General features: G+C 37.1%; 3 protein-coding genes across 3 annotated transcripts; 1 reads left to right on the top strand and 2 right to left on the bottom strand.

The window, feature by feature from the left end:
- Positions 1-365: 365 nt before the first annotated feature.
- On the bottom strand, positions 366-2,260 carry LOC110759705 (putative UDP-glucuronate:xylan alpha-glucuronosyltransferase 5). Its single transcript, XM_021961807.2, has 2 exons — positions 1,519-2,260; positions 366-1,294 (listed from the first exon to the last, which is right to left on the bottom strand). The coding sequence occupies exons 1-2, from the start codon at positions 2,258-2,260 to the stop codon at positions 366-368; spliced, it is 1,671 nt and encodes a 556-aa protein (XP_021817499.2).
- A 1,133-nt stretch (positions 2,261-3,393) lies between these two features.
- LOC110759788 (Cyclin family protein) lies at positions 3,394-4,217 on the top strand. The gene is made up of 2 exons (XM_021961925.2): positions 3,394-3,814; positions 3,998-4,217. The coding sequence occupies exons 1-2, from the start codon at positions 3,435-3,437 to the stop codon at positions 4,200-4,202; spliced, it is 585 nt and encodes a 194-aa protein (XP_021817617.1). The 5' UTR covers positions 3,394-3,434; the 3' UTR covers positions 4,203-4,217.
- Positions 4,218-4,727: 510 nt separating this feature from the next.
- Positions 4,728-11,296, bottom strand: LOC110759703 (mitochondrial Rho GTPase 1). Its single transcript, XM_021961804.2, has 15 exons — positions 11,110-11,296; positions 10,516-10,738; positions 10,246-10,378; positions 9,822-9,971; positions 9,320-9,496; positions 8,923-9,174; positions 8,345-8,413; positions 8,204-8,259; positions 7,682-7,763; positions 7,250-7,461; positions 7,076-7,145; positions 6,581-6,693; positions 5,939-6,089; positions 5,617-5,803; positions 4,728-5,111 (listed from the first exon to the last, which is right to left on the bottom strand). The coding sequence occupies exons 2-15, from the start codon at positions 10,731-10,733 to the stop codon at positions 5,038-5,040; spliced, it is 1,944 nt and encodes a 647-aa protein (XP_021817496.1). The 5' UTR covers positions 10,734-10,738; positions 11,110-11,296; the 3' UTR covers positions 4,728-5,037.
- Positions 11,297-11,860: the final 564 nt, after the last annotated feature.

Genomic DNA, 11,860 nt, shown 5'->3' with positions numbered 1-11,860 from the left:
TTTTAACTTCCTATAATTTACAAAACTGTCATTGATTTTCTTAAAACTAGCCCAACCTCAAAACCTCACAAAAAAAAAAAAACCAAAACACTCAAAACAAAAGGTTAAAACCGGAAATTAGTATATTAAGTAAACTCAAAAATAGGACATATGGCAATAGTAGGGTTTTTTTTGGGTTTGTTTATAGAAATTAAATGGTATAGTTATATATCCATTCATAAGAAAACCCCAAATTCCACAATTACATAAGAAAAAGCAGTGGCTATTTTTTGATACAAGGAATATTCAGAGAGGACGAAAATCAAACCTAGAACCTCGGGTGCATGGGTAAATGCTATGTTCAACTACATCAAAGCTAAGTAGCTCTATATATTCAAGTGATGTTGTCTAGGGTCCTTAACCTCAATTTTCCAATGCCCATCAGACAAATTAGTCTTAGATGCTCTATCTCTCCTCTCCTTCAACTCTGCATCCATCTTCTTTGTCAACCCACAATAAGATTTCAGCTCCTCTGGCATTTTATCATACACTTTCCACCACCTCCTGTGAGTCGAGTCACTTGCAAAAACACTTCGTCCATTCGCTTCCCAATTACAGTCATAATCTCTATAACACGTCCATGGCTTCTTCCCCAAGTAATGTATTGCGTAAAGGTCCTTGGCTATCTCATTGTTTCCTTCCTTACTTGGCATGTTAAACATTTTCAGGGCATTTAGCCTCCACGGCAACCTATGCCACCATGTAAAAATCTCATTCAAAAAGCCCTGATCACCGCCATTGTACGGTTTGATCTTGAACGTTTTTCGCATTAGGTATTCAAACATGCAATTCGATGGCTCCACAACCATCAAGCCAGAATTAAACAACATCTTGTTATTTGACACAGCTGACAATTGTGGGTGGATAAAGAACCTATCTATGTTTTTTAGGACCAAAAGGTCGGCATCAATGAAAATGACTTTGTCATACTCTGTGAGTTGCCACAGGCGGAGTTTGCTGTAGTTCCACTCGTTGTATGACCCTTTTCGAGCAAATGCGCTTCGGATTCTTTCGATTTGCTTGATCTTCCACCCAGCCGCAGTTAGGCCTTGGATGGAAGAGGGAGTGATGGAGTGATCAGCAAGGAGGACAAGGTCTTTGGTGGAGTTGGTTTGTCTGATGCTTTGGGCTAGAGCTATTGCTCCACAAACATAAGCTTCTGAAGAGTGCAGGATTGTTACATACGCAAGCCTCCGCTTGATGTATGGGGTCCATGAGCTTGAGTTATACATGAACTTTTTCCAGATTTCTCTACCTGCAACATATTCAAAATATTTACAAACCCAAATAATTTGTAACATTATGTAAATTATATATATTTTCAAATTGGCTCATGTATATGCAACTATGTATATATATATATATTTACATTGACATTATGTGACACCATATATTTGACCAACTATAACCAATCAAATGTTGACTAAAAATATGGTTAGAACGGCATGAAGAAATTCTTATTAGTTCACTAATTTGTACCTGTTTCTGCATAACCAGGAGCAAGTTGGCAAGAACCAACAGGCATAAGCACCTTCTGTTTCAATCTCCCAATATCAGGCATATAAACCCAATAGTCCCCTCGGTGCATCAAAAGATCATCACATTTGAAAATCTCCACCATAGGCCCACAAGACCCGATAAACACAACGTACACCTTTCGATGAGCATCAGGCTTCATCCACCCTTCCCCCACCACTAGATTAGCCACCACCAAATTAACTTGTAACCTAAACACATCCCTAATCCCTTCCTTGTCACATGGAACTTTGGCAAGCACCACATCGATGTCCTTATACCCCTCCAATTTGGGAATTGGGATTTCGGGACACTTTGGGGAGCCCCATTTCTTGTCTTCATCGATCCATTCGGGAAAATAGTCCTCCCATTTTCGATCCTTGGACACACGCTCAAACCCTACTAAGACTGTCTCTACATGATCTTCTAGTCCATGAAGTTGACTATGAATATGATCATCTACATTGACCAGACCAACCTTAATTTTCCTGCCCTTGATTTTGAATAGTTTGGAAATGGCAATGAACCAATCCACATTCTTGATTTCATTCTTAAAAACCTGTTGGTGTCGACTGGTAATAACAAGGTTACTGGGCTTCGTGGGTATAAATGATGATAAAATTAGGATAAAGAGGCACAGATAGAGAATAAATAGATAGAGAATGAAGTGTTTGGAAGAGAATGAGGAGGAGAACTTGGAAGCCATTTTCACATAATTGGGTGAAGCAAAAGCAGCCTTCCCTTATGGCCTTGTATGAGAGTGTAAAAGAGAGCCTTGAAGGAGCATAAATTTTCCTACCAAAAAAAAGAGGAGCATAATATTGCTATATGTGCAAAGGGTTTTAATAGGAAGGTCTGCATGGTTGTACGTTCCACGAAGATGTATCTGCATATGGATTGCATATATATGATTGCAATTTATTCCATATATATGACTCTTATATGAGTATGTGGATATAAGGATTTTATTCCATTAAAAAAATATACCTTCCATCTTTCAAAATACTACAACCCACCTATGAGACAAGTTTCATGTTGGCCTGGTGGCAAATTTGGTATATTGGAATTAAGGACATGTTTACGTATCAGTAATGGGTATGAGAAAAAAAGGATAATTTCCATTCTTGACTTCTCCGCGTTTACATGCAATCAAGAATGAAAAAAATGAATCGTATATGTACAAGTTAAGTAGGAGCTATATTTATTACGAGTCCACATTTTCTTTTGGATTTTCACATCTCGTTTTTCCAGTACGGGGTATTTTTGAATCCGCAAGGTAAAAATATTCTACCTTCATCTTCACTTTGAGAGCGGGTAATTAAACTATTACCTTAATCAGGTAGACAGATCAACATGCTAAGAAACATATCTGGCATGTTTGGCCAAAATAGGCATCCAGCTTATTATAACAAGAATTAAATTTCATACCAATTAACAAATAAATGGTGGGATACTTTGCCTTTTATTTCAGTATAAATCAAATAGTAAAAACAATTCCTTGAGTATAACATATTCCATTTCAGCAATAAAAATCCCTTGAAATAGTTTCAAATAAACAGAAAAAATAGATGGAAGATGCAAAAGAGAATACTCTGCCAAGTGAAATAATCTAATAAAATTATATCGCCTTTTTATCAAAAAAGAATATTCGGGTTTTCATAATTTTGGAACCCAAAGTGGTGCCCTTACACTTTATCCTCTGTATTGTTACATTCTTCTTTCTTTGCTATTGAATATATGCCTTAATTTATGTATATCTCTAAGTGACGTTAAAGAAAAGAATAAGTAAAGAAGCCAAAAATTGAGCCACAATATATGCATATATATATATATATATGCATCTTTCAGAGCTAAAATCAAAATTGTCTCTTTAATTAAACATGGGAACAGTGGCACTTGATGCCATGGTGTTCATCGCTTTGGGTCTATTGGAAGAATCTGCAACAAGAACGCCGCGAGTTTTGTCGGTTGTTTCCTCGGTTTTCGAGAGATCCATTCGAAAGAATGAGAAATTAATTAGGGGATCAAAGATGAAAGATGTGATTACAATGTTCCATGGATCAGAAGTTCCCGCCTTGAGCATCAGACGGTATATCGAGCGCATTTTCAAGTACTCAAGCTGCAGCCCTTCTTGCTTTGTTGTTGCATACATATACATCGAAAGGTTCCTTCAACGCAGAGGGATTTGTCTTACTTCTCTCAACATTCACCGCCTTTTGATCACCAGCATTATGGTCGCTGCAAAATTTATGGATGATGAGTAAGTGCCTACTTTTCATGTTTAAAACGGTTTACTTTTTGTGATCATTTGGTTTGTGTTTTAACTGTTACCGGGCCCACCATGTGTATCTATTTGTGATGTTCATGACTGTCTGCAACACAAATACAAAATTCGTCCTCATTTTATTTTGTGGTAGGTGAGTTACTTTTCCTCTGACTGCAGATGTTATAGCAACGCCTACTATGCCAAAATTGGAGGTGTGAGCATATCAGAGTTGAACAAATTAGAGATTGAATTCTTGTTGAGTCTGGATTTTAAACTCCATGTAACTATAGACATGTTTGGAAAGTATTGTCGGCAGCTTGAGGATGAAGGTGTTGGAGAGAACCAAATTAGTCGCTTAATGAGGATGTCCAGCATCCGTTAATGAGGGTGTCCAGCATCCGTGGAGTCTGACAAAAAATTACGCCTTTGTGTATGTTGTTTAGACACCGAATTTTATTCTAATTCAAATAGAAAAAATGTAAACTACATTAGGGAACAATATCTGTGTGGACTTGTGGGTTTTTCCTGAATATATACAACAAAAATTGAACGATTTGCACTTCCATTTTTTTTCTTTGTTTTTTTTTTTTTAAGGATATTTCTTATTGAGAGAGAGGCAATAGTATACAAAACTCATACACACTATACAGATGAACTCGAACCCAGGACCTTTCCTCAAGTAATTAATTTTGGCATCTTATTAAGATGATAACTATTAATTAAAGGGGAACATATGCAAATACTTAATTATGGACACCACCTTATCGAAAGTAAAAGTTACACCAACCCTCTAAGGCCTTAATTAATGGCCCTCCAAAGAAAGCTTCCTGGCATGTAGCATTTCCATTTTTGATGATATTAAAACTGAATTTATCTCTATTAACATATTCTTGGACGCTTATGGAAATGACAAACGCAAAAAACGAATTTACCCTTGTAAGTTGTATATCATCTGTTTCAAAAAGCTTTAGCCATAGGCACAATGGGAACCTGATGGAAAGGAAACATTTAGCGCACTGGATACAACCCTGCCGAGACGGCAAGAGTTGAAAGGTTTCAAGGGTGTAATAATTGAACAGATACTTGCAATCTCTCTACAAATCCACCCAACAAAATGGGGAACTGAAGATGACAGCTTCGTGAAGCCATTAAGTTTGCATAAAGTCGGCCTCAAGTAATAAGTCGGTTGATGCACATGAAACTTCATCCTTTATCCTCTAACCGGAGGCATTCTTCCTTGCAGCATAGACACGGTAAGCTGCAAGTCCAACAATGGCCACTGCAGCTCCCACTGTGAAGAGCAACACAAATTCCATAAAGTACACAACCTAAATTATAACCACTAAGCTTGGTGCAAACAAATTGACAGATGAAACTTGGTCACAACAAAGCAAACATTTAACCAAACACATATAATCATCGAAAATTGCTGAACCAAATTCATTAGAAACCCCATCCAGAAGAGAATACTCATGACCAACAAATTTGAACTTTGACCACTGTTTATTAACTGAAAATCCATTCAAAAGCGTGCCTTTTTAATATAAACTTCTCCTAAAAGTGAGCACATTATTTCAAAACCCAGAAAATTTAAATTACCCTAGCAGTTCTAACAATTCCTTTCTTCTCAAAAGACATATTACACATGCATCCACCAGGTATTGAACCCCAGTAGTCACCCTCTACCCCTCTTCTTAAGGGCAAGGATGTGCCATGAGGCCCACACATCATTAGTAGATATAAAAAATGACAAGAACCATATAAATGAACAATCGAAATGCAAAAGGTCGTCATACCTGAAACAACCATAAGTGAGCGGTTTATGAGCCGGTGGTATTGCTTGCGGCTCCTCCCAGCCTCAGTTTCAGGAATGCTCAAATGAGGGTGCTCTGCAGCACTTACAATTTTACGAAATAAATTATTCAAATCACCCAACTTTGTACTGATAGGTATAGGAGCCTCTGTTCCCATATCTTGGCTAACCTGCATGAGCATATTAAAGATGTGTTAATTCTTGTTTTACATAAGAGAATGCATTGATATCTAATATTACAATTCCAATTTACGTAGAAAAGTATATGCAAAGAAAATATAGTCAATGAAAAAAAATCAATATACCCTCGTAGAATGTTGTATGGCCGATGGGAATGAATCCATATCATCTTTAGCTGCAACAATGAGGCAAGGAACCTCAAAGCCAGTATCCTCACCATGACTAGCAACTTCTACCAGCAACTGAGTTGCTCTCTTCCATGACAGCTCATCAGAACTAGCAAAGAAGAAGGCACCAACTATTAGAATTCATAGGTAATTCAACAGTAAATAAAAAGAATTTTCAACAGTAAGGAAAGAATATACACATGTTAAAGTAATGCTCTTAGCCAACAACCCAAAGAGTAGGGTACATACAGAATACATGTGTGCAGTAATCACATACACAAGCCATCCTCAACAATGACCTTTTTCGTTTTTTTGGTTTATTGACAAGGGGGTCTTTTGCCATCTGGACAGCCGAAACAAAGATATTCTGCTTATCTATAAATTTGCCAGTTTTCTAAACACCAGAAGTTTACCATTTACATTAGATGAGGGCCCCACTTTTAAATACAAAATAGGAAAAGATATATCAAAGTATAATAAATGTTTTAAATCTGGAAACATAAACTTAAGTCTTCAATAGGAAAAATAACTAGCAAAATAGTACCAAAAGATGAAAAAGCAGAATAGGAAATTATACAACCATTTTAGGCTTCTGCTTACCTGTCATGAACAAACACAGCTATGTCACAAGCAGCCAGAGCCTCTTTACTTGACAGCAATTTGCTAACTCCATCTTCAGGAATCTCTCTCAACACTAGGGTTTTCTTGATTCCCTGTGAAAAACATATTTAAAAAAATTAGACAACCCATTAAAAGGACTAATAATAGACCCCACATAAAATTTAGATTGCCAATCAAACTATAGTTGTACACATATGAAAATTATTTATAAATAAAAGCTCGGAATAACCGTAAGCAATTAAGCATGCACTTAACATTGTTCAGCGATGAGCTAATACATTAATAACCTAGTTCACGTTAGAGGTAAAACTTGATACACTCAATTAATTTTCTAAAAGGGGGCTTTTACATTGCTTTCTTGTTTCCCCACAATGAGTTTTGGGTTCTAAGGAATAGAGAGAGAGAGACAGAGAGAGAGAGAGCATATTCCATCTAATTGTCAAGACACAAGGTGTTTCATGTAGTACAACTTACCCCAGGTTGATCAACAACATTAACTGCATAACGCTCCTCAGTGTTTGGATTATAATTATCAGAAAATGGCCTGCATTTCCAGTTATCATAAAAAAAATGTTAGTAATGTAATATAAATAAATAAAAATTAAATTCAAAGGAGAATCAATCTGGATGATAATCCATAAGATAGACCTTCCAAGAAATGAATCCAATAGTGCAGACTTCCCAGCCTTCTTTGGACCAAAGACGAAGCATTGGAAGACATTTCTTTCTGATTGCTGCTTCTTGCGGTCTAAACGCCTCTTCCTAGTAACACGGATTGTGGATGAAACATCACCAGGATAACCAATGTATATCAGATTCTCCATTGTAGAAGCTGGGTTTAGGAGTGTCATGAGGGCCCACTGAAATTATGCATATTACTCATAAATATGTGGGTACATGCTAAAGAGAACAAATAACAATTGTTTGTAAATGCATGTTGCATGTGATAAAGTACAAACATGACTACGAATGTTTATGCAATTATAAATCCATGTATAATTCAAGACTTGGATAGTAACAAGGACAAAGGGCATAATATCCCTTCCCCCACCAGAGAGAGACAGAAATATGCATACATACCTGTGACAAAAATCCATCAAGTGATAACCCTCCAAATGCATTTCTCTCTGCAGCATCCGTATATGGCAATTCACTAAATGGACTGAAACATCAAGGGGCAAAACTTAAAACATGCCAAGATATTCATAGCTAGGGTTGTAGTGAACTAGACTGAGCAAAGAATTTATCAATATTAAGAACTCTGAAAACATTATGAACTATGAAGCTTCAACTGACCAAAATTTTAACTTAAAACCAACATTTAGGTAGAAAGTCAAGAATTATAAGTAACACCAGCTAGGCCATGTGTACAAATTATAATATCAAGATTCTACTCACCAACAATTTTAATAGAAGATTGACATATCAAGTTGATCATAAATTTCATGAGATTTAACACTCTTACATTACATCATAATAACAGATAAGCAAAAATGAAGTGAAAACACAACTGCAAACAGGACCTCATATGGAAAAGAAACAAGTTGCAATCAACTAAAACAAATTGAAATTTAAAAGATGATTCTCAAGAAATACAATTACCTTGCTGGAGCAGTAGAAAATAGTTCTTCAAGTTCACGTGGTCGTAGGGCCCCATCCTGGTGGAAAGAACAAACGTCTTCATGATTAACATATCTAGGATAAGAGAATGTAGCATTTGAAAAGATCAGTACTGAGACATACTCCATCACTGTCAAACACGTCAAAGGTTACCCTTAGAAAGTCGATTGCTTCATTTGTCATCTCCACACTCTGCAGAAAATGAAAAAATAAAATAAATTTTTAGGACATAATGGAATATCGTATAATTAATAAAGAATTTCATGAACATGATGCAATTAAGGTGGCATGATTATGACACATCATATATAGGGCTCAGTCTTGTCTCTCGAAGGCCCGGTTTGGATTGATGCTTCTATGGTTCTAGCAAAGAATATGTGTATGTACAGAGAATTATTGATTAGGCAACACACAAGCACGGACCTAGATAACAGCAGAGAGTAGCTCTGGGCCTCTGGCTTGTTCAAAATGGTCAGAATAAGGTACTTAATTAATAGGACTCTAACACTCATTGAATAATCAATTTTAACCAAAATAAAGGCACTGATGGCAAAATAACATAAATAAGGTACTAACTTCTTGAAAATGATTACTCAAAAATCAAGGGATCTCTACTTTGCTTCAGCATGAAACATCAGCACGTAATAAAGTATCTCAACACTGTTAGCACATAATAGAAACAGAAACTCAATAAATATTACCTGATCAGGAGTCCGTTTCGTAGGAGATGGAATTAGTTCATCTGCAAGTCTTATATCATTATTGTATCCAAACTTCCTGAGGACAGTCCACGTTGTCTCTAGACGTCCCTTTTCTATAAATAGTGCATGAAGGAAGAGAAATCCTGTCAATGTAAGCCCACGTTCATTGACTCCTTCCGGTAACTTTTCTTGCACAACCCTCTTAACACCCACTATCTCAGAAGGTTGCAATGGAGCATTGAAACATTTAACCTGTTTACAATAAGCATTGAAATATTCATGAATCTCAGGAACAAGTTACCATAAATTGAGCTAAGGAGATTCGAGAATATAGCTATAAGATCATATCAAAAGATCACATAGAACACTAGGACTTTGAAAAACATAAAAAGATAACCTGGAAATCATTCAACTCTGCATCACTGAGGGCACCATCCCTGTCATGATCACAAAGAATGAAAATCCGCTTCAAGGCTCGCACACATTGGTCCTTCAAAGTCTGTGTTTCCTGATCGAATAATGGGCCTGTTGGATGAAGAACAGCTTTTTGTGCATAGTAAAAGACCTCAGGAATCTGAAAATACAAAGCGTTCGATAGTATAGAGTCAGAGAATTACAGTGTCAATGCCAAAATAACAAAAAATACTTGCAACATAAAGCCATCGATTGAAACTAGATCCTTGGTAGCCATTAAATAAAACTTTAGCAAATGTAACACACAAGTAGTTCATATAAATGTGTGAAATACAATAAACAAGTCCCCAATCATTAGGAGCCAACCCAAACACGCATAATAAGGTATGAAGAAATGCAACACATCATATGGTGCATGTTTTCACAAAACAGTGACATACTAAGACGCAGCAGAACTTGAAAATAGAGGAGCCATTAGTACATACCTGAATATGTTTAAACGCTGAACACTCAATGCAAGTCTCAATCTCCCGAAACTGTTGCATTATTGGTGACATCACTTGTTCCAGGCTCACCTGTTGGTTCTCATCTCTCAAATCCAGCCTACAACCGACCACTATAACAGGTACCTTCACCTGCTCATTAAATTTGATATTTCCCCATCAGAAGTAATACTAAAAGACAGGTGTTGTTTATTTTAACGTCTATATCAAACCACTTTTCAAACAGATCAGTTCAGCAATAAATTTATTGGCCTTCATTTTCACAGCGAATGATATACTGTTGAGATTAAGGTTTTCATCGGGTGTTTTGTTCTTCCAGTTTTCTCTTTATAAAAATTGGATGTCAAACTTATCAAGTAGTACACCATATGTAGTAAGGAAACAGAAAAAAAAGGCATACACACACCTCTAGCTGACGAAGTTTTGGAAGCCAGAAGGTACTCAGTCGATCAAGAGTCTGAGGCTGATCACACGCATACGTAAGCACAATTGCATCAGCTCGCTTCAATTCTTCAGCAACTTTACTATTATCCTCCGGTCTGATTCAGTAAACAGAATGAAATAATTCAATCTCAGCAGGAGGGTGACTGGCGAACATGACTAATTCTCTTTTCCTTTCCTACATTTCTCAGCAACTAAACCAAGCATTTCCTTATGTCAAGTATGAAATTCATACCGAGATGATGTGTCAATAATGGTGATGGGCACGCGTTCAGGGTAGAAATCTTCAGGCAGCCTGGTCGGGGGCAGCAGCGGAGGCACATTTGCTGGGAAGTTCTCGGTTGCAGCAGTCACAATCAAGCTCGATTTCCCAGTGCCACGGTCTCCGGCCACAACGATCCGGACAGCGGTTGGGGTGGCAGGGTTATCAGTTCCTGCTGCAGCTTTTGCCATTGAAACTGCAGAGAAAAACCCAAAACCCTAATTGCTCAATAAAACTACCAATACTTAAAATATACAAGAATGTGATTCGGGCGTAACGCTTTGCAACAAGCGCAGTGGCATAACCAGAATTATTCAAAATGATTAGTGGCAAACGCGAATCAAAAAATTTAAATCACACATAAATCTTATGAAGCTTTTAGTAGCTTGTGAGTGATGCAATGGCAAAACCGTAAATAAATTCAGTTTTTAAGGGAGCAAAGATTCAAACAATCAAGTAATATAAAGTACAAGAGATTCGAAGAACCTCAGTGTTGTGAATGAGTGGAAGTGCATAGAGAGAAGGGTGGGGGCGGTGGCGGAAGCGATGGCATGAATGGTAATTTACCTGGAATACCGGGAGATAAGATGGAGACCTGAGAACTCTTTCTTTGTCGAGGAAGCTTCAATAGAACCCACCAGAAACCCTAGCTGGTGTGGTGGTGGCGGTTGTGGTGGCTGTGGCTGCTCGTGAGAGAAAATGTGAGGAAGTGTTCAGAGAAAGAAATACGTTTTTGGTTTGTGTTTTTTATTTTTTACAGGATTCTTATATTTTATTTTTAGCGATAGTGACACGTAGGCCGATGTGGCTTATTCGGCAAGCTTAGTTGTATGTTCTTTGGCGTTTTTGCCACGTCGGGGATATGCGAGAGGCTGCCTAGGAGTTTGAATGGGCACTAATGTCTCTATTTCATTCAAAGTTCAACAAGAAAAATAACATTAGTTTAATAAAGTTACACTAATTAATATTGCAACTTAACCCTAAGACACCAATTGTTGAATTAGCCTCTCGACCAATGTTGGATCATGTTAGCACAGCAGCGTATTCCACTGGCGTCTCTTCCTATCGGTATAGTTGTAGTAGGATCTTTGGTATTTGGTTGCATTAAGGATTTTATGTTAAGGATTGAGGAGTTTATCACATTTTATTATATGACTCCAATTCATATATTATTCTAACTGTTACATGATATCAGAGATTCTCAAGAACTTTCACGGGTTTCTCTTTTCTTTACTCTTTTTCATGACTTATTCCACTGCTCTTTATTCTGTATTTTCTCTTTATGGTCCTAATGTAATGGTGCACATTTTCTCAAACT

Source organism: Prunus avium, chromosome 6 (genome assembly GCF_965620075.1).
Source record: "Prunus avium chromosome 6, drPruAviu1.hap1.1, whole genome shotgun sequence".
NCBI lineage: Eukaryota > Viridiplantae > Streptophyta > Magnoliopsida > Rosales > Rosaceae > Prunus > Prunus avium.
Note: the sequence above shows the minus strand (reverse complement) of the source record. Positions and strands in the feature narration are given on the sequence as shown.

Coding starts and splice junctions, on each gene's coding strand:
- LOC110759705 (XM_021961807.2), bottom strand. CDS start 2,260: ATGGCTTCCAAGTTCTCCTCCTCATTCTCTTCCAAACACTTCATTCTC. Junction 1,295..1,518: donor TCCTGGTTATGCAGAAACAG/GTACAAATTAGT, acceptor AATATGTTGCAG/GTAGAGAAATCTGGAAAAAG.
- LOC110759788 (XM_021961925.2), top strand. CDS start 3,435: ATGGGAACAGTGGCACTTGATGCCATGGTGTTCATCGCTTTGGGTCTA. Junction 3,815..3,997: donor GCAAAATTTATGGATGATGA/GTAAGTGCCTAC, acceptor CTCTGACTGCAG/ATGTTATAGCAACGCCTACT.
- LOC110759703 (XM_021961804.2), bottom strand. CDS start 10,733: ATGGCAAAAGCTGCAGCAGGAACTGATAACCCTGCCACCCCAACCGCT. Junction 7,146..7,249: donor TTGGATTCATTTCTTGGAAG/GTCTATCTTATG, acceptor CTGGAAATGCAG/GCCATTTTCTGATAATTATA. Junction 6,090..6,580: donor GCTGTGTTTGTTCATGACAG/GTAAGCAGAAGC, acceptor CTTCTTTGCTAG/TTCTGATGAGCTGTCATGGA.